This window comes from Lipomyces arxii, assembly GCF_038497795.1.
Source record: "Lipomyces arxii strain Phaff 12-163 unplaced genomic scaffold V1512scaffold_4, whole genome shotgun sequence".
In the NCBI taxonomy this organism is placed as follows: Eukaryota; Fungi; Ascomycota; class Lipomycetes; order Lipomycetales; family Lipomycetaceae; genus Lipomyces; species Lipomyces arxii.
The window spans coordinates 458,454-478,106 of record NW_027117703.1 but is presented as its reverse complement, the minus strand read 5'-3'; the positions used below and the strand labels follow the sequence as shown (position 1 = coordinate 478,106).

General features: G+C 43.6%; 10 protein-coding genes and 1 non-coding gene across 11 annotated transcripts; 8 read left to right on the top strand and 3 right to left on the bottom strand.

Moving 5' to 3' along the window:
* The first annotated feature begins 36 nt into the window (after positions 1–36).
* V1512DRAFT_260331 (uncharacterized protein) lies at positions 37–2,301 on the top strand. The gene is made up of 4 exons (XM_066915829.1): positions 37–377; positions 426–491; positions 538–1,169; positions 1,217–2,301. The coding sequence occupies exons 1-4, from the start codon at positions 84–86 to the stop codon at positions 2,157–2,159; spliced, it is 1,935 nt and encodes a 644-aa protein (XP_066772629.1). The 5' UTR covers positions 37–83; the 3' UTR covers positions 2,160–2,301.
* V1512DRAFT_260328 (yippee zinc-binding/DNA-binding /Mis18, centromere assembly-domain-containing protein) lies at positions 2,209–3,148 on the bottom strand. The gene is made up of 4 exons (XM_066915828.1): positions 2,865–3,148; positions 2,648–2,804; positions 2,458–2,599; positions 2,209–2,411 (listed from the first exon to the last, which is right to left on the bottom strand). Exons 1-4 carry the CDS (start codon positions 3,010–3,012, stop codon positions 2,319–2,321), a joined length of 540 nt encoding a protein of 179 aa, XP_066772628.1. The 5' UTR covers positions 3,013–3,148; the 3' UTR covers positions 2,209–2,318.
* Positions 3,062–4,486, top strand: V1512DRAFT_260325 (uncharacterized protein). Its single transcript, XM_066915827.1, has 5 exons — positions 3,062–3,354; positions 3,405–3,551; positions 3,625–3,736; positions 3,786–4,000; positions 4,052–4,486. Exons 1-5 carry the CDS (start codon positions 3,329–3,331, stop codon positions 4,410–4,412), a joined length of 861 nt encoding a protein of 286 aa, XP_066772627.1. The 5' UTR covers positions 3,062–3,328; the 3' UTR covers positions 4,413–4,486.
* Positions 4,487–4,568: 82 nt separating this feature from the next.
* On the top strand, positions 4,569–7,621 carry V1512DRAFT_260319 (uncharacterized protein). The gene is made up of 4 exons (XM_066915826.1): positions 4,569–4,918; positions 4,963–5,594; positions 5,643–6,457; positions 6,507–7,621. Exons 1-4 carry the CDS (start codon positions 4,636–4,638, stop codon positions 7,471–7,473), a joined length of 2,697 nt encoding a protein of 898 aa, XP_066772626.1. The 5' UTR covers positions 4,569–4,635; the 3' UTR covers positions 7,474–7,621.
* Positions 7,342–10,195, bottom strand: V1512DRAFT_260317 (uncharacterized protein). Its single transcript, XM_066915825.1, has 3 exons — positions 9,925–10,195; positions 9,352–9,833; positions 7,342–9,304 (listed from the first exon to the last, which is right to left on the bottom strand). Exons 2-3 carry the CDS (start codon positions 9,821–9,823, stop codon positions 7,575–7,577), a joined length of 2,202 nt encoding a protein of 733 aa, XP_066772625.1. The 5' UTR covers positions 9,824–9,833; positions 9,925–10,195; the 3' UTR covers positions 7,342–7,574.
* Positions 10,196–10,857: 662 nt separating this feature from the next.
* V1512DRAFT_122473 (CCAAT-binding transcription factor (CBF-B/NF-YA) subunit B-domain-containing protein) lies at positions 10,858–11,918 on the top strand. The gene has a single exon (XM_066912935.1). It carries the CDS (start codon positions 10,944–10,946, stop codon positions 11,724–11,726), a length of 783 nt encoding a protein of 260 aa, XP_066772624.1. The 5' UTR covers positions 10,858–10,943; the 3' UTR covers positions 11,727–11,918.
* Positions 11,919–12,194: 276 nt separating this feature from the next.
* V1512DRAFT_270363 (uncharacterized protein) lies at positions 12,195–12,905 on the top strand (the record flags this gene model as incomplete). The annotated part of the gene is made up of 1 exon (XM_066917600.1): positions 12,195–12,905. The coding sequence occupies one exon, from the start codon at positions 12,195–12,197 to the stop codon at positions 12,903–12,905; it is 711 nt and encodes a 236-aa protein (XP_066772623.1).
* Positions 12,906–13,646: 741 nt separating this feature from the next.
* V1512DRAFT_246647 (uncharacterized protein) lies at positions 13,647–14,180 on the top strand (the record flags this gene model as incomplete). The annotated part of the gene is made up of 2 exons (XM_066914441.1): positions 13,647–13,801; positions 13,877–14,180. 2 exons carry the CDS (start codon positions 13,647–13,649, stop codon positions 14,178–14,180), a joined length of 459 nt encoding a protein of 152 aa, XP_066772622.1.
* Positions 14,181–15,120: 940 nt separating this feature from the next.
* Positions 15,121–16,641, bottom strand: V1512DRAFT_252231 (uncharacterized protein; the record flags this gene model as incomplete). Its single annotated transcript, XM_066914704.1, has 3 exons — positions 15,121–16,242; positions 16,307–16,465; positions 16,498–16,641. The coding sequence occupies 3 exons, from the start codon at positions 16,639–16,641 to the stop codon at positions 15,121–15,123; spliced, it is 1,425 nt and encodes a 474-aa protein (XP_066772621.1).
* A 1,064-nt stretch (positions 16,642–17,705) lies between these two features.
* V1512DRAFT_t24 lies at positions 17,706–17,777 on the top strand. The gene has a single exon. It is a non-coding gene; the product is annotated as a tRNA-Glu (tRNA).
* Positions 17,778–18,324: 547 nt separating this feature from the next.
* V1512DRAFT_246645 (uncharacterized protein) lies at positions 18,325–19,315 on the top strand (the record flags this gene model as incomplete). Its single annotated transcript, XM_066914440.1, has 2 exons — positions 18,325–18,349; positions 18,405–19,315. 2 exons carry the CDS (start codon positions 18,325–18,327, stop codon positions 19,313–19,315), a joined length of 936 nt encoding a protein of 311 aa, XP_066772620.1.
* Positions 19,316–19,653: the final 338 nt, after the last annotated feature.

The window sequence follows — 19,653 nt, the reverse complement described above, 5'->3', positions numbered from 1 at the left end:
TAAAAGATTTCGTGAGAGGCCTTACAGTCAAGGCCGAGTCTGTTAAACAAAATACACAAAACCTTCGCTGTAACCACGTTAAAATGGCAGCGAATTCAACGGCAGAGCAAGTCACAATCAATTCAGATCAAGAGAATCAACAGAAATCAAATTGGGACAGTCCAGTCGTCACGCCTTTGCTTGACTATTCAAATTTCGACACTATAGACATTGCATTTAAAAACAGTAGGAAAAGAACAGACGAGGACGATAGTGATGAGTTTGAAGTTTCAAAGTCAGAAGTGAAGAAACGAAAGCGTAAGGAGAAACGAAAATCTCGTTTATTTCCAACGTTCGACGTAGATTCAACCAAAATGAAGGAGAAAATCAGCGTAGCAGTATGTCGATGATCAGTAGACTTGTTATTTATTTACTGATTATGTTAGGATGTACGGGATTTAGTACTATGGATACTAGCAGATGGAATAGCACCTAAATGGCTCAGTGTTTTTGTATGTAAAACCTGCTATAAGCGTTGAACGGACTAACACAAAACAGAATAAGCTGGGTATACCACATGTTGTGACAATTTTGATCCCAGGCTTGACGCCAGATCTGTTTGGTGTTACACTCGACACTATAAATCCAGTACCTATAACTTCTATTGCAGACAAATTACCGCCTCAGTTTACATTTTGGTCTCAACATATTCCACTGCTATGGCCTACAAGAGCGCCTGGTGATCGAACAAAATTGTTTTCACCTACAACAGCGTTTTTAAACTCACCGTTGCCAAAGACAAACAAATCAATGAAAACTGGTATGAGACCCGATAAGGACGGCGCAGACGAGGCAAATCTGTCTTTGGGTGCACTGTTGATGTCTGCACAAGATTTCGTGGATGCTGACTTTCCTATTCATTCCGCGACAGTAATTCCTGATAGCGACTTGTCTAAAGAATTACAGCCTGGATGGGTCGAAACAGTACCCCGGCCTGCAGATGAGCCATTGGAACGGCCGGGAGTCATCATTGTCCAGAGCAAATATAGAGTGTATGGTATAGATTGCGAGATGTGCATAACTACACACGGCTCAGCCTTGACCAGAGCTACGGTTGTGAACTGGGACCGTGAGATTATTATGGACGAATTGGTCAAGCCTGAACATCCTATCACCGATTATCTCACACAGTATGTTTAGCATTAAACACTCTATGAGTTTTACTGACGAAGAACAGATATTCAGGAATTACCGCAAAATTACTCGACGGCGTTACCACAACACTGGGAGATGTTCAGAAAAAACTTTTGTCAATGATTCACACAGAAGACATCATCGTAGGGCATTCGCTTGAAAACGATTTTAATGCTCTTCAGTTTCGACATCCGTCAGTAATCGATACATCAGTGATTTATCACCATTCGCGCGGTCTTCCTGCGAAGCCATCGCTTAAATGGCTTGCGCAGAGATTTATGAAGAAAGACATACAGCAGGGCGGCCATGGACACGATTCTGCAGAAGATGCTAGGACGTGTATCGATTTATTGAAGCTGAAGATAGCCAAAGGATTTCTGTTTGGGACATGTGTGCCGAGCACAGAGCCGATTATGAAGAGAATGCAACGATATATGAGCAACAGTTCAGGTGGTTCCGAAGGCGGAAAGCGGTCAGGAACGAGTGCTGTTGTTGAGTATGGTAATCCGATCCATTGGCATAGCAGTGATGCAAAGAAAATTGTTAGCTGCAATAATGATGACGAGGTTGTGGCCGGAGTGATTGAGTGCGCTTGTCAGCATGACTTTACCTGGGGCCGATTGCGTGAGCTGGAGTTTCAACTTGGCTGGAACAACAGAGTACCAAAGCCAGACACGTTAGATCCGGAAAAGGAGGCTGAAGCTTTGTCAAAATGTCTGACAAATCTAAATACCAGACTGGAACAAATTTGGAAAGCTTTGTCGCCCGCAACCGCGCTGATTTTGTTGTCAGGCTCTGGAGACCCGCGAGAGATGTCGCGGCTGAATGCTATGCGAAACCAATTCTCTGAGGAATTCAAGACTAAGAAGTGGGACGAGGTCTCTGTGAAATGGACCGACACCGAAAATCAACTGCTGCTTGAAGCTGCGAAAACTGCCCGGTCTGGAGTGAGTTTTATTGCAATCAAGGGTATAGACGAAGAATGAGATTAAATATGGGAATTACGTCATTATAGGATTATAAGTATTGGAGTTTGGGATTTCTAGCATTCTCATGTGTAACTGTATGTGTAACTGTCACTGCTATTAACAATTCAATATCATACAAATTGTTTTGTGTTGTACAAATGTTAAAAACTTTTAACTTTACTTCCTCTTGCTGCCACCGGATCGTAGAGTAGCTACCTCTTCGTTTAAGCGTTCTATGTCGTCGTGCATTGCCATGATTAGTGTCTCCATCTACACATTATTAGTTTCTTCGTTTATGTACTACGTGGATAGTTACAATTGCCATTCGTTGTGCGAGAGCGTCCGGTAGTGGTTTTAAGATTGCAAAATCGGCGTCTGTTGGAGGTGGATCTTGAGCAGACGCGTCAGATCCAATTTGATAGTTCTTTAATGAAGATGTGTAGAATGTGTAATTGTCTCTGTCTCGTGTCAATGACCAACACCAGATCAATTAGAGGTAATGATACCTTATTTCGTCTAAATGACGTGGAGTTGTATGATATATCATGCCTAGGACCTGAGAGCAGTTCGAACATGAGAATTGGGTATATGTGCTCCCAAGATCGAACGAGTCAGCTGAAGTCGAAAGTGATTCGGCAGCTGTGATTGTTTCTGACGGTACAACTAGACATCCTAGTCAGTATTCAACAACAGATTTCTCACTATTTGGCAACAACAACGTACTTTGAAGTGTGAATGTGTTTAGTTCAGGCGTTCCCCGGATCCAGGTAGTGCTATCGGCCACTATTTGTCGACAATTCCCACATTGAAACACGATTGGACTCGGGACTTCGGTTTTGGTGCCGTTGCCAGTACTTTCGTCCGTAGGCATTAACAGTCTTTCTATCCAAAATCGCGTAGAGTCTCACAACAGTGTATGGCTGCTATGTTTGTGGGAGTACATTTGTGAGCGTGGTGCACGTGACTTAACCCAAAGACTTATACGATGCTCGAGAATCATCGACACCACACAGACAAAATTGACAGCACCAAACCACGACAAATTCCAGGGTTTAAGGGCGTTTAAATACTGGATTAAATAGTTATTTACTTAGAGTTTATACACGTACTTGAATCGCGCAGAATTAGAACCGCTCGTCGAGGTGCAGCTTTAGTTATTAACTGTTCATAAGTTAAACATCATCAAAATGGTTTTAGAAGCAACTATGGTTGTGTATGTTGAGCTGTATTGTCATTTTAAAGAATCAAGCTGATAACTGGTAGGATTGACAACTCGGAGTTCATGAGAAACGGAGATTACACCCCGTCACGGTATGAAGCACAGTCAGATTCAGTCAATCTGATCTTCACCGCGAAGACGCAAGCGAATCCAGAAAGTGCTGTTGGGTTGATGACTATGGCCGGTAGAGCGTATGCTTACTTTTTGTTAAAGCGGTGGCAAGATCGTCACTGTTGGAGGATTAGAGTTAACATTGTTGTCTAGACCAGAAGTCCTAGTCACTTTGACTGCTGATTTTGGAAAGATTCTACAGTCGATGTCACAGACTAAGGTTGCTGGAACAGCTCATTTGGCTACTGCGATACAAGTCGCGGCTGTATGTTCATACATTGTATGGATTGCGTCATGTACTAACATGCATCAAGCTTGCACTTAAGCACCGGCAAAATAAGTCACAGCGTCAACGTGTCATTGTGTTTGTTGGAAGCCCGATTCTCGAAGATGAAAAGGATTTTATCAAGCTTGCAAAGAAAATGAAGAAGAACAATATAGCAGTTGACTTTGTCAGTTTTGGAGAAAACGCAGAGAATACAGACAAACTGGAGAAGTTCATTACAAATGTCAAATCTGGTGATAACAGGTATTCTGATTTACATGGTATGATTAACGATAATGGTGCTGACATTTCTAGTCATCTACTCGATGTTCCAGCAGGACCTCATTTGCTTTCTGATATGATTGCTACCTCGCAGATCTTGGCAGAGGAGGATGGAAGTATGGGTCAAATTAACGTTGCAGGAATTGGTAGTGCTGCGAATGCCGACAATTTCGAGTTTGGAGTGGATCCTAATCTTGATCCGGAACTTGCTCTTGCTCTGCGGATGTCACTTGAGGAAGAACGTAACAGACAAGAGAAGGAGAGGAAAGAACGAGATGCGACCGAGAAGGCGATCGCGACTGAAACTATACCGGAAGAACCCGCTGAAGGTAGTGGAGATGCACCTCCTCCTGATAAGCCGGCTGAGAGTTCAGACAAAATGGATACAGATTAGTTTGTAGATGCTTTAACTGCACAATCATGGGGTCCCAGCCCATATCATAATATAAAATGTAAATTTGAATGTGATAAGTTGCGTAGTTTGAATTAAAAGGTGTATGTGGAGATAATTGGAATACGGCCTGGGAGTTCACATTTACTTCACAATTATGGCACATTGTAAAGTATTTCAACATCTAAAATATGTCGTCATGAGTAATTACTAGTTGGATATAGTCATGTCAGAGATAAATTCTGTTTGCAAACTATTCAGACGTGCATTCATGCGTGAGAAGTTAAAAGCTGATACTGTCTCCTCAAGGACAACTGATACGGTCTTAAAAGCTGGGTGTTTTCATATTCATGCAAGTGAAAGCAGACATGCTGCTTGTATGAATGCAATTAGTGCTGTCGAGGTTGCAACTGACGAATCTGTGCCACCATGGTCTTATACTTTGGCACCACGCGATCGTCTTACTTCTGTTGTTTCTAGTGCTGTCGTCTCTGAGAATGGAATGATTAGTATGTAGGATACTGTGTTTATAACTGGTCTAACTTTTTGAAAGGTCCTAAAAAATTATCGCGTGCTAAGCAAAGTAGATCGCACCGCGTCGTCACTCCAAAACTTGAGGTTAGGAAACTCGACCGAAAGCCGCTGACTTTACCTGACCACCTCTGCCCGGCCGCATACCAAAATGCAGCTCAAAGTCAAGAAACAACAGTAATGACCGTGAATGTGGTAGCTTGGGAAACGTATTGCGAGGACTACGCCCGGGGAAAGTTCAATTTGAGCTACCCACCTACGCCTCCACTCGACATGCCAGCCATCAAGTTCTTTGCAGCGCCGTTGCCGCCAAATGAACGATCACGACTGAAAGCTGTTGAACAGTACGATGTTGGCTACGGGACCGACATCAGTCAAGCTTGTTTAAAGATTCTTGCTAAAGCGCGGCTTCATTTTGCACTGCGTGGTGCTAGCATCTCAATCATCAACCAGTCGTGCCAGGTCGTACTGGCCGAGATCGGGTTGAACAGAAGAAAGATCTCGAGACAAATGTCGTTGGAAAGTCATACTGTGCTCTCGACTACGCCGATCGCGATCTGCGACACAACGAAAGACTGGAGAACTGCTAACCACCCTTGTGTGCTGCAATTTCCGGCAATTGGATTCTGGGCTTCGGCACCAATCCTTACTCCTGTACGGTTTTGTATGTGGTTTGAAGTTGTGTTGCTGACATTGCCGTAGAATGGAGTAGCTATTGGAGCTCTAAGTGTTTTCGACCTACATCCTCATGATAGTTTTCCGGTATCAGCATCTCGTCAGCTGCAACGATTCGCGGACCAAGCAATGGCTGAGATTGAATTGGAGAAACTTCGACAGAAAGCGTCCGCGATTAATCCTATCTGTTCCGAACTTGCTGATGACTTTGTTAGTATCTTTTCCGCTGAAGAGTTTGATTACTCGGATAACGCTGAAATCAGACCAGACCGTGAGAGACGTGAAGATCTAACGGCAAGTATCCATGGTACGCCTACGCCTCATGAGGTTGCCAAAACGAAGTCCGGGTTACGCACAACCTTTACAACAGAAAAAGAATGCGAAATCACGTTCTCGATGTTAAAAAATTCAGCGGAAAGATACAGACGATCAGTTTACGGCAGGACCCCCATTGTAAACACAAACCCTCTCTTTCCTGGCTTTGACATCCAAAGCACAGCCATATCTCCAATCTATCCGTTCAAGGACAGGTTATTGACTTCCCAAGCTCTTTCAATGATTGCACGCATGGTTGCTGCGAGTTTAGGATTGGATTCGGTTTATGTCATTGAAGTCCGGAAAATAACTAGAGAGCATGAGGAAGAAGCGGAGGCAGATAGGCTCATTTATGGTGACATTCTTGGATCGGCCACTCCAGACAGTTATGATTCTGGAACAGACAGTTACTTTACAACCAGACTTCTTGCAACGGATGGCCATGCTGACGTCTCGGAAAATGTCAGTGCTAGTACTTACTATAGCGCATTGAAGGAAGACTGTGGGGTCTTATATCATGCTCACAGGTATGAGTGGAGATTAGGATTTGATATATATTGCTAACTGTACATTCAGCCTTGCTAATCTGAAATTTGGACTTCTGGTACCCATGCGTCACTACTACTGTCAATTCACATCTAGCGCTGTGTCCAAAAACAATGATAGTTTACTGCCTCTGCCTGGTTCTGATAACTTGTTAACTGAAGATCTTTCTGTTGAAACTGTTCTTCCTCTGTCACGTTCTGATACCCCTGACATAATTAATGTCTCGCTTCCGGCCATGAACTGGCCCGACTGTGATTTCACGACTGCCGCAAACTCACCCGCTGCTACCTTAAAACTGCCGAAGTCTGAAACCAAGTCCAAATCGCCACTGCAGCTGACTCCGACCGGCATCACTGTACAGTTACCGCAAGATCAGCAAAACTCAAGCGCAATATCTGCAGAAGCCACGTCACCGAAATTGGCGTCTGCTGGCTCAAACACGACCGCGACATCCTCAAACCAGTCATCGTCCACGTCTCAACCAGGCACGAACGATACCAGTCCGGCAAGCGCAACCTGTCTTGCGTCATTGGATCAGCCAATCAAGTCGCCAGTCAGAAAACCGCAAGTTTCAAGACCACTGGATGACGTGCCGTATTTAATTCGGGCACAGAGTCTACAGGTGAACAAGTTAAACGGCGTCAAGAACACCCGGAAGTTGAAGGTGCCGCTTAGAATCAATACAAACTTCAGACCGACAAGATTATTCACGCCTGAGAATGTCTCGAATATGGTACAACAACCACCGCGACAGCAATTTTCAAACATAGACACGGTGCTTGCAGGTTCTGTCGTGTCTTTTCCTGCCGAAACCTACGAGGGGTTCAAGTCTGGTCTCATGGGCCGGAGCCCGACCGTTACCAAGAGCCAGGTATATGACGGCGGAATTGTACTTGCTGGGTTCGCGAAGCGCAAAATTGATTATACTAACGACGATATTGACTTTCTCAAAAAAGTGAAAGAAGTTATGAATGACATGGTCGCCTGGGTTCGATAGACAAGGCACTGTTGTTTTACTGTATAATTATGTATGATCAAAGTATAATTAAGGTGTAATTGATTGAAACTACTATATTACACAAAGATCATGATGGTAGTCTAGTAGTTCAGTGATGGCGGCGGTGCTGTCTCTATGTCAATGTAGCTAGTCAATTTTCGACCCCTAGGATCACCCGGCACTCCTTCTGGTCGCGGTTTTCTGCTGTGGTAATCTGATTGGCGATAATCCGATCGATCACGATAATCGCGTCCATCACGTGTGTCGCGTCCGTCACGACCGTCACGGCCATCTCGTCGTCCAAAACTGTCTCGACGGTTTGGCGGGCTGCGAGAGCGATTATAGCTGCGTCGCCGTTCATTGTTTCCGCGGTTATGCATTGGCGAGTAGTGATTTGGCGCGCTGCCGCCGGCCCTGGGATTCGCTTGATTGGCTTTCGGATCTGAAGCTTCGCCCGCATATGCAAACGGGTCGGCTTGCAAGTAACCTGCAGCGGGTACGCGGCTGTGGCCAGTCGAAGTGGTTGGAGCCAGATGTGGGTACGCAACCGGTAGTCCTAAGAATTTAGCTGGCCGGTCTGTGGCAGGTTTTGAAGCAGGGTCCTGGTCTTTCTGGTTCATATATGGCGGGTTTCCCTCGTGTCTAGGCGGCAGCACTCGGCAAGGGTCAAGTACATACTTGTTGAGCAACGTACTATCGCGAGTCACATTTTCAATGAACTCTGGGTGCCGTTTTTCAATATGCTTTCGACAAAAATCCTCACCTTTGAAGAGTTTAGTGCACCCGGCAACCTTGCATCTAAACTTTCCCTCGTCCTCTTGCTTGATGTGTGCGTCAGTCTCAGCAACCAGACTTTCTTCCAGTGGTCTACCACCAAGCTTAATGAGGTCTGAAGCAGTCGAGTCGATAAACAGATCAAACCGGGATTTCCAAGACTGTATGAAACTTTCTGTTTGCGTATCTGGTGAAGCAAAACTCTGCTTGGTCGCCTCGTCGGCATCAGCACCCGGTAGCACGCGTCGAATATGTCCAGCTGCACATCGCTTAGTTAGGTCACAGATAGAGTCGCAGTTACAGATACAGTAATAGCAAAACGAGAAAACCTGACGCAAGTACAGGTATGTAAAGTCCAATTCTTTCTTCGTTATGGAAATCTCCCGATCAGCCTCGTTCACAACTTCCACAACCATTCCTTCCTCCTCATCCTCGGCTTCGGTCTTTTTGATGTCATCTTGTTGACCAAGTTTTTTAGTCGCTACGGTCTTTGCTCGTTCTCTGATTTTATCGATGCCATCAGCAAATTGTGAATCTTCCAGTTCCGATTCTAACTTTTTAGCAATTTTGTAAGAATTTAAATGATCTCTTTTGATGTACTCCTCAGACGAGAGGTAATTATTCAAGTACTTTCGCTTCATTGGTCGCGTCAGCGTGTGCACACCTGCATGTACCATGAAGTCGCCGGCACTGGTCTCGATGGTCTTGCCGTCAATCAAGTCCACGCTAGACTGAGCATCTGTCTCAGGTGAAAGCATAATCCACCCAATACGATGATACCGCTTAGCTGGATTTGGATCCGACAGCGAAAGAAACAAAAACCCAGGAATCGTCTTTGCCAGGTCTTCTAATTGTTTTCGAGTGACATGTGGAGCAATGGTCTTGATTAACAAAACTTTCCGCTTTGGATCATCAGTTGCTGGTGCTAGGGCTTGAACCTCATCATCGATTTGCATAGGCTCAGGATTAGGTACAGTAGCGTCAGTCTCGCTATTGTCAACTTTCACTGCCGCAGCTTCGTTTTCCTGCTTATAAGACGAAGGCATAGATAACTGAGCTACAACTCGTTATATTCTGCAATATCAAAAAATTGTTTTTACTTACGCCGTTCTGACTCTAGGGAAAACTCATCATATTTCCCTTGATCTAACTCTTCCATAAAATCTTTGAAATTAAGTTTCCTGTACTCAATGATCGACTTTTTTATGGGATCTGCCACAATGGGATCATATTTCTCCTTAAACCATTCCTCATCTTTGTGCTGGATCATAAATCCACGCGCCAGACGCGCGTAGAGATCAAGTTTGTAATTTGCATATTTTTCAGTCAATTGATCTCGGGTCAACTCTGCATCTCCGGGTCGCTGCTCTTGTCGTAACCAACTGCAAAATTGAGAAAACGAGACCTGCATGCTCAAGGTGTGTGGATCCTGGTGTTTTTCCCGGGTGTGGTGTGCATCATCGGGTCTGGAGGGAGCAGAATCACGACTACTTCTGTCGTATCGGGAAGGATAGTATTCATCGCGCCCATTGCGGGGTATATACCTGTCGGTCTGTGGAAAGCCTCGACTACTCATTTGTCAAAAACTATTTAAATTTTGTTAGTAAAATGAAGAGGCAAGATCAAATTGCGTGAGTCATTGCGTTTGTGTGTTAAGCACCAATAAGAACGCCTTACATTATAGCATTTCATCCCTCAAATACACCATGATATACTTTATTTGTATGAGAGCAGTAACTACTACATCAAATTTGTCAAGCCTTCACTGATTACAACGCAATCAAATTACTCAGCAAGACCTCAGTAAAAAATGGACTTACATAGTATGATTTGTACGAAATAAGCACTAGTTTGAATCTTTCAAGTATTTGAGATCAATTTGATTTGAATTGAAGTGAAGTGGATTTGATTTTGCCCTCAAAGTAATATCACGATGATTGTTGCCTTTTCGAAAGGGTGAACAAACAACATCTTCCCAACTTGAACTATGAACAGCTTTAACTAACAAAATACAATTTAAAAAGACGTTTTATAATAAAATTACGACATTTATGACTATAATTTAGTGTTTTCTTTATATTCTTGTGTATTTTACGCTTTTTTTCTTGAGATTCTGTCTTTTCTTTGACAAGTGAGTGTTACAACTGTATCTCATTGTCCTTCGCCAAGTGCTCTTTCAATACGCAATTTATCTTGTTCAAATACCATCAATTCATATCAATTTGATCATATTAACATGAATAACTCAATTTACTGTTAATATATATAAATCATCTTCAAAACAAAGCTATCAAAATAAATATGTAATATTAATACAATTATGCCATATCTGTTTACATAATATTTTTATAAGCCTTAACTACAGCAAGAATTAATAGATAATTAAGCTTTCGCATAGTACTGAACGAACTACTCGCTCGCTCAAGGCCCGAGCTATATATTTCAGGAATCTACTCAAAACACGTTCCCTTTTTTACTTTTGCTTTCGACTTCAATTCCTTGTTTTTTCAAGTGCAAAGTCTAGAAATATTTGAACGTTTGTCGTAATACAGTATCCTTCAGTTTGGTTTAGTCGCTTTGTTTGACTTGAACAGAGTTCAGTGTGAGCCATAAAGCTATTCCATTCTCCATCTATTCGGTTCCGCTATCAACCGTAATCGGTTTCAGTTAACACTGGCATTGAGTTGGAATTTACAATGTATGCTCAACAGCAACAACAGCGGCATTTTGGCCAAGCGCCGGCAGAAATGTCATATACTGCCGGACCTCAACTTCTTGGCCTTTCAATACTTAATCAAAGTGCTGCAGTCCTACAGCAGCAGCGTCAACAGCAACAGATGCAACACGCTCAACCATCACATCTTCAAAATTCAGCTCATATTCAACATATGCAACGTCCACGGCAACCGGAACAATTACCTTTACAGTACGATGACGAAGAAGATGGCCTAGGAAACGAACTCGATCAGCATGATGACGCGGCAGACTTATATGAAGCATCTCCGTCATCATCTATGCCATCGCCAATAAACGCCGGGCACATGGGTAACGGTGTCATGGGGCAGACAGCACAGAATATGTCAGACATGACACAACAGGCCAGAGCCGATGACGGTGACCAGCCTTTGTACGTTAATGCGAAGCAGTACCACTGCATTTTAAAGCGGCGGCTTGCTCGTGCGAAACTTGAGGAATCGTTGAAAATCAGCAAAGGGCGTCGTCCATATCTGCACGAAAGTAGACACAAGCATGCCATGCGCCGGCCGCGTGGACAAGGTGGACGCTTTCTTACTGCAGCTGAAGTTGCTGAAAAGGAGAGAGAAGAGCGCATGCGCGAAGAAGGCTCTGCATCACTCGATGCGGATAAGAGCGAGGGAAGTGAGTTTGTCAATATGGACGAAGGTGATTCCATGTTGTCTATGCACATCAATCCAACTGAGATGACCGCGTCAGCTTCGACTACACTGGTTGCTAAATAGCTTAATGTCGTCTAAAATGAATGTTTCGCTAGCGGTGTGGTGTCTTACGGTTTTGGATTTGTTTTGATATATCTAGTTTTATACAAATTGCAATTGTTGGTTTATGCGTATTGTACTTGTATAATAAACAGCGCTGCTATATGACTCTATTAAAATCTACTCTATGACCAGCTCTTCATTTACACACTGCTGTGGTAAAATGATGAAGTCTGCACATAAGTGATCCTTTGAGCAACATCAACTTCCTTTTGTCAAGGGTTTTTGTACCCGTGATAGCTGGTACTCGTTTACAATAGAGTGGGCTTTTATTTTGGGTGGATGTATTTCTATACCCAGTATATATATACTAAGTAGTCCAATTCACATTTTCATTTATGGTACTATATGCACTATCGCTTGAGAGTGCGAAGTCGAAACGGACTCCGCATTGTCCGAGGTCAGCAGCATCTGATAAATACAAACGACATAATGTATTCAGATCCGTACGACGATTTGGCTCGAGAAGTTGATCAGCAGCTGATGCCTTTACGGCAGCAAGCAAAGTCATACATATTTTCGGTTACGTCTCCATCGCCCGCTGCGGGACCATCTCCAGCTACACCTACGTTGGAAAATCTTACCTCGACAATTGATGAACTAGACTTAACGCTACAAGATTTGCGAGAATCTGTTGATGCTGTTGAATCTTCTCCACAACAATACGGACTGACCGAAGACCAAATCGAGGAACGCCGTCGTTTCGTAGATGCTAGATCTTCAGAAGTTTCACTATTAAGACACCAAATTAGTGAAGCGTCAAGAGCAAAGCAGCCACGACCACAGTTTACAACAATCAATTTTGATGACGATGACCGTCAGTCTTCACCGTACGACATGGGAATGGAGAGAGAGCATCAAGCACTGCTCATGCGGGATCAGGACGAGCAATTGGATGGCGTTCTAAATACTGTCCATAATCTTCGAGAACAGGCAGTTGTAATGGGCAATGAGTTACAAGAACATGTGGACATCTTAGAAGAATTGGACAACGATGTTGACCGCTCTCAGAGCAAGCTTGAAGTGGGTATGAAACGTATGAAGTACATTTTAAAGAAGAACGAAGACAAGGCTTCAAATTGGTGTATAGGATTGTTAGCAGTTGTCCTTTTTTTTCTTCTATTAGTCGTCTTGTTTGCTTGAAGTTCTTTGGTCTGCATAACCGGAGTTCGGGGCATATTTTGTATTTATTATAAGTTGGTGAATCACTTTACTAAACATATCAGCTTTAGGCAGTGCTTCATGACTGGCACTTATGGCCCGTTTACTACGATCCCAGAGTAAACCTAACCCTACTATCATAGCCCGAAGTCGGTCCGATGAATCTTAGTTTCAGCCTAGGTTTAGGGTCGAAGCCTAAGTGCTGTTCGACTACATAGTGCAAAGCGTGGGGGGTTCGGATTTCTTTGTATTGAGTCAGGGGTATTGCTGCCCTAAGTGGGTCACCCCATACAAAATAATGTTTGACGTATTTCCAGAATGCGGGGACCATCTGTATTGTTCGTTTGATCTGACACCAATTGCTTGTCAAGGAGCATGATCTCAGTCTCGAGCAACAATTAAAATGGAGCAAACCATAGATTAAACTCATTTGGAGCTCGGAAAAATAAGCGGCGTACTACTGAAGAATGACCGTGTAGGCCAGTTTAGGGCTGTGAAATTCGCTTCAGTGTCCTGCAGCTTTCGGCAATCTAAGCTACTTGAGAAGTAAGAAAGCTCAGACTATACGTATTTTAGATAAAATTTTACGAATTGATCTAATAGGATACTCAACAACGTAGATATATTTGACCACTTGTGTCGTCCCAACCCCATCCGGGATATATCCATGATTGGCCGTTCACACCAAACAAAGTCACTCCAGACGATATGGAGTGCTTAAACATGGCAATATTGACACCTACAGAGATTTTGCTGGCTTTGGAAGGAAAGCTCCCGGTCATAACGTGGGTACACGGCGATGCTTTCAACACTGCCAAGGGTGTCAATTCACCTCGTGAAGACACATCACATTTTGTCGACTTCTCTTTATCACTAGGGTAGCCGGTGACTGTTGTTGGAGTTTAATATCGCATTTAACTACTTTGGATTTCTTTATTCAAAAAAATTGATAGATTACGCGAAGCGGAGAGCCAGCCGGTAGCTACGGTTGGCGGATTTGGAGGAGACGAAGAAGACGTCACAGCTTTTGGGAAAGCGCGGGGCGCGACAGCGATTTCCTCAGTCACTGAGATTGACGATCTTCCTGTTGAAGCTCCTTTCAAGCGTGCGATTTTGCGGTCAGGACTTGGATCAACTTTTGGTCCGCTCCCGCTTGAGCGCCATCAGGCGAATTATGACTCTGCAGTCAAGACTTATGTTTGCGGCGTGCCGAAAGCGGAACAGATTGCCGCGTTGGCTGGTCTAGCTGGAGATTGATTTGATTTTGGCGGTCCCATCAGCTATACGCTTGCGGTGGATGGCACGTTGTTCAAACACCTGATTTACGTCAAACCGAACTGCAAAAAGACGTATGAATGTGTCTGGCTTGACTCTTTCTTTGTTGGGGACTACGAATTTATAGGGTTTATGTTCAAATTCGCGCTCGCAGCATCAGATGGCCGAGTCAAATTTTTTCTGGATATGTGACTGTCGTATGAGGATCTGAAGTTAAGTCAAGAGTTCCAGCTTTGTCTCACGTTGCTGGTTTGAGCCCGCAGAGTGAGACCTTTGCAGTGATCACCACTTGGACTAATGCAACTGGCAGTACTTTTCAAGAACCAAGTTATACACTGACTAGAAGTACAGACCTTATATACACGGTAAGAAAGGGTATAATTACCATTTCGATAAAGCGAATATGTTTCTCGATCACATGTTTGCCGGCGCCTTGCATCATGCGGTTGTGATGCTTTACGAGTTCCAGACGTTGATGGACCTTTTGGTCGACGTATTAGCTGTCAAGGCCGATCGGTAGTTTGTCGAGACGGGAATTATACGTGCAGGAGCGTGTGTACGAAGTGGATTGAGTATAGCTGTGGAATTGTCCGTGGGAATCTGAAAAAGTTGGCGTTATTTCAGATGACACACATGGATTGTGGGACGTCATTTCGGACGAAGAAGATATTATCAAGAACGGGAGAACTATCAAGCTTTAGAAGGCTATGATTAAGTATTGACGATAGGTAGCCTTACGAGCTGTGTTATAAAAATTACGAAAAGGGGTTGATATGATTATGGTAAAGAAGCTTTATTTTAACACCATGCGTTTAAACCTGATATGTCTTTAAGAGACGACAACAAAAAAATATGGTACAGCAAGTAACAAAAAGAAATAATACATAAACTTGCAAACAAAAAAGCTCACCAAGGTCTAGGCTTACAACAATGCAACTGCAACACCGATCGCGGCACCTAGCACGACGGTTGCGGCCATTCCAAGATTGCGCGACGACGACGAGTCGTAATCAGGGTAAGTGCCATTATGGGTATAGTTCATGGACGTGTTTGCATACACGGTGCCGTTGATTAAAGACGATGCACTGGATGTCGAGTTGTAGTAGTATCCATACGCGCCGGTCGAGTTCGACATGGGGGCGGCAGTGGAATTCTTGCTCGACTGAACGGTGCTGTTCATCAAGGGAACGGCTGTTGCTTTGGCAGCAATAGGATAGTCACCGGCAGTCATTGCCACGTCGGTAGCGGTCAGCGGCATGTCAGTGTATCCCTGGAAATGCGGGTATGTGACAGTCATGGTGGCATCGGTATCGGTCATGACTGTGTGCGCGGCAACAAAGACAGGAACGGTCGTGACTGCAGCAGCAGCGGCCTCCTCGTTGGCTGCAGAAACAGGCGTGGCGGGTGCAGGGGTAGCCATGGGAGACATTGGGTTGGACTTTGGTGTTGCCTGAGGAGCAGCGGCGGCGGCGGTCATCTTGGGAGCATAGACGTGCTCTGAAACAGCAGCGGCATTGCCTGAGTCCTCGGAGACCGCAGGATAGTCGTTGTACTCATCAGCCTCGGGCATGGTAACGTCTTCGGTGGCCTCAGACACATCAACCTCTTCAGCAGAGGCGTCTGCAGCAGGTGCTTCTTCAACAGGAACATACGAGACAGTCTCGGGGTCAGCAGCAGAGACATCATTTTCAGCTTCAGCAGATTCAGTTTCAGGATCAGTGATCACAGTTTCAGGCTCAGCAACAGGAACAGGCTCGGACTCGAGTTCAGATTCAGCATTCTCCACAGCAGCTTCATCAGCAGTAGGCTCAACATTGTCATAAGGTTTGTCCTCGAGTTCTTCAAGTTCAGGTTCATGCTGCAAGACAATGTCACCGTCTTCATTGAAGTCAAAGGGCATGGCGCCATCATCGCCGTTGATGAAGTTAGGCTCAAGCTCGTCATCTTCTTCGTCCATGAAGGCAGGTTCATTCTTAAACTCAGTTCCAGCGACCATCTGGGAACAGACGTCGTTGATGGTTGATGCAATCTCGACCAAGAGCGGCTGTTGGGGGTTAGCATTTTAATTCGGGCTGGGTATTAAACACCCAAACCAACAGGAAACTTACGGATTGGGGGCAAATTCCGTAGCAGGAAAGTTCAAGCTGGACTAAAGAGTTGCACTGACAGTCGATATCAGAGGTATCACAAGCAAAGAAACCTTTTTGGATAGTGTCGACGCAGGTAGCGACGCCGGCAACATGCTGAGGAATATTAGCACAATAGGGCTGATAGAGCAAACAGTAACAGTCGAACTTACGCATGGAAGTTGATCAGCAGTAAACAAAGCTCTAAGCTTATGATGGGCAGTAGCCGCGGTAAGGGGGGAAAGTCGTTCAGCACAGACGACGGCAGGCACAGATGCCATCATGAGAGAGCCAAGTAGGAACTGGATTGAACGCATTTTGAAGTAAACTTGCGTATCTCAAAAAGCAGAAAGTAGTTAAATTAGCAGACAGGATTAGACAGAAACCTTTAGAAGACAGTTGGGAGCTAGAGTGTAGAGGATCTTGAGGGGAGGAAAAGAGGGAGGCGAAGGGAAGGGATTGAAATGTGGGTGGTTTGTTATGGAGGTCGCGTTGGTCAGTTTTAGAATTGTCGCGCTTCACTCTATATTGTTGCATGGATGATATTTTTTTAATTTTTGTGTGTTCTTGTGGTTCTAATTCTTTTGTATATGAGTGTTCTCTGGTTCGAAGAGAATTGTATGTAATGTATTAATATGTACCTAGCCATTTCCTTCCAACTGCATTTTATTCTCCAATACTATAACAATATCTCAAGTCTGTTCTTCACCACACTCATTCTAGCAATATTACAATAATAAAATAAAATCAATTCTATTGTTCGTCAATTTGAGATTAGTTTTAATTGCTAAGTAGATGAAATCAAATACAAACTAAAAAGGCCATTAGCTTATTAATAAAATTCGTTTTTATCTACACCGGTGAACCCATTATAGTCAGTCAGTCTTATGAACATAATATAAGATAATTTCACAGCATTTGCATCGTTAATGCCATCTAAAAACACAATTTATTACGTTACTTCTCGCTTTTTCATTTATTGAATTCTGATCAGCTATTCTGTTATTTTGTTGGCTTTTTATATTCAGACAATCATAACACAAGCTATAATAACAAACATGAAACCCTAGATTCTATTTAATGTTGCTTTAATGATTTATTGTCTACAGATGATAATGTAAATAATAAAAATGAATGTTCTGATTAATAAGAAACTAAATACAAATATGATAGTCCGTCCGGTCTTATTTATGTTCAGACCGATCTTATTAGTAACAATAATTAATGATACCAAATAATAATATTGTGATGTATAAAGAATGGTGAAAAATAATGTAGAGAATATAAGTAGACATCACGGTATTTTGAATAAAGATCAACACTAAACCCTTGGATATTAGTATAGGAGCTGATATGCCTTGAAACTTTCCAAAGTTTGAAATCCGAAATAGTGTAATGGCTAGCACGGTCCGCTCTCACCGGGCAAATCGGGGTTCAATTCCCCGTTTCGGAGCTTATATGTTTTGTCTATATTTGAAATTTTTTTATTTTTTTTTTTATTTTTTTTTTTATTTTTTTTTAGCAATATATTTAATAATAATCAAAAATCTGAAGAATAAACGCGACGTTTGTTGTTGCGTAGTTAAAAATGCCAAACCAAATTTAGATAAATTGATGTTCGGCGCTTGGGGGAATTATGACGTAATTGAAAAATGATGCGGCTCCATTTCACGGCGCTGCCCTGAGGGTACCTGTGAACATCGAAGTTAAGGTTTATAGTTTTATGCTTTGGGAAAAGCCAGTGAGCGCAACCGAGATTTTTTGGTATTTTTGGTATTTTTGGTATTTTTGGTATTTTTGGTATTTTTGGTCCTTGACAACATTTTCTTATTTTGATTTATTTTGTTGAGGGGGCCGGGGGAAGAAGATATTCAATCTCAGCTGAACTTTTAAGCAATCTTGAGATTCAAAGCTAAACGTATCTCTTGATATTCTGAGTTAGATTAGTTTCATCTATAAAGAAGAAGTAGCGGCCATAAAGGTGCCGGTACTTTATAATAATGGCCTCTTTTACCAATTCCTCGAGTATGTCTTTATGTGAACTCAATTGCATCTTATAACGGCGATACTAACGTGCTAGCTGTACTAACTACAAGTTCAACACTCCAGACGTTCTCAACATCAGTAACATCCACAACATCACCAAATGAAGTCTCGACATCAGTATACACAAGCGCAGACCAGGTCGTCACTGTATATATAACACTGACATCTGAACTCGGCGATCCGACAGAAACGAGTACTACGGCCACACCAGCTATAAACACGCCAGTATCACAACAGAGATCCACAAGTGGTCTCTCAAAAGGAGGAAAAGTAGCGGTCGGAGTCGCCGTCCCGGTTGGCGTCATTCTGATTTTGCTTGCCTTGTTCCTGTTTTTCTTCTTGCGGCGGAATCGAGCAAAGGCACAAGCAGACAGACTGCAAGAGGTCAGAGAATACGACTTTAACCCAAACACACCCAGCCCACCGTACAGCGGTGGCAACGGTGGAGGTAGTGTGACAAACGACATGACTGAACTCAACCCAGCACCGGCGGTTGTCGCAAGCGGATACAGAGGTTGGGGCCCGAGTACACCAAATGCTGGCTCCGAGACTTGGTCGCCATCTTTACCGCCAGTCGCAGCAGCAACAACAGCAACAGCAACAGCAACAACAGCATTACCACCCGTAGAACCGCTACACGTGCAGTCTAAGTCTGACACGCCTGCAAGTGAGACTCCACCGCCAATCCCGCCAATGGCGCCGCGGCGGGTACAGGCGCGCAACAGTTTTACGCCCGCGGCCACGCACTCTCGCAGCAGCTCGTTCCCGACATTGCAGACGTCGCAGACCGGTGGCAGTGTTGCTAGCAGTGCAGGCAGTAGCACGTCTGGTACCGCGTCTGATTCTACACCGCCGATCCGTAACGTCGCAGCGCGTCGGTCCATGCGCGTCGAGAATACAGGGCCGTTAGGCCATTCGCGTTCTGGTATTTCGGCCAATTTCTAGATTATGTTTACTCATTTTAATTGGATTTTATATATATAGACACATATAAGTCGGTGCATTTGATCGTTGTTGCAATAGTTTTAGTTTTTGTGCTTTAAAGACATCTTATATTTAAAGGTTCTAGCTGTTCATGTTATATCTGTACAATAGGTTTCATGCATAAAGTATAGCTACATAGCGTCGATATATGTCTATTCGAAAACATTAAGTAAGTCCATTAAACGGGAGTATATATTCCAAACCAATAACAATGTACGAAGGTTCTGGTCTTGGTCAGAGTGCCGGAAACAAGTCACGGCTAAGGCGGCGAAATGGCCAAGATATTTCTTCTGATCTAA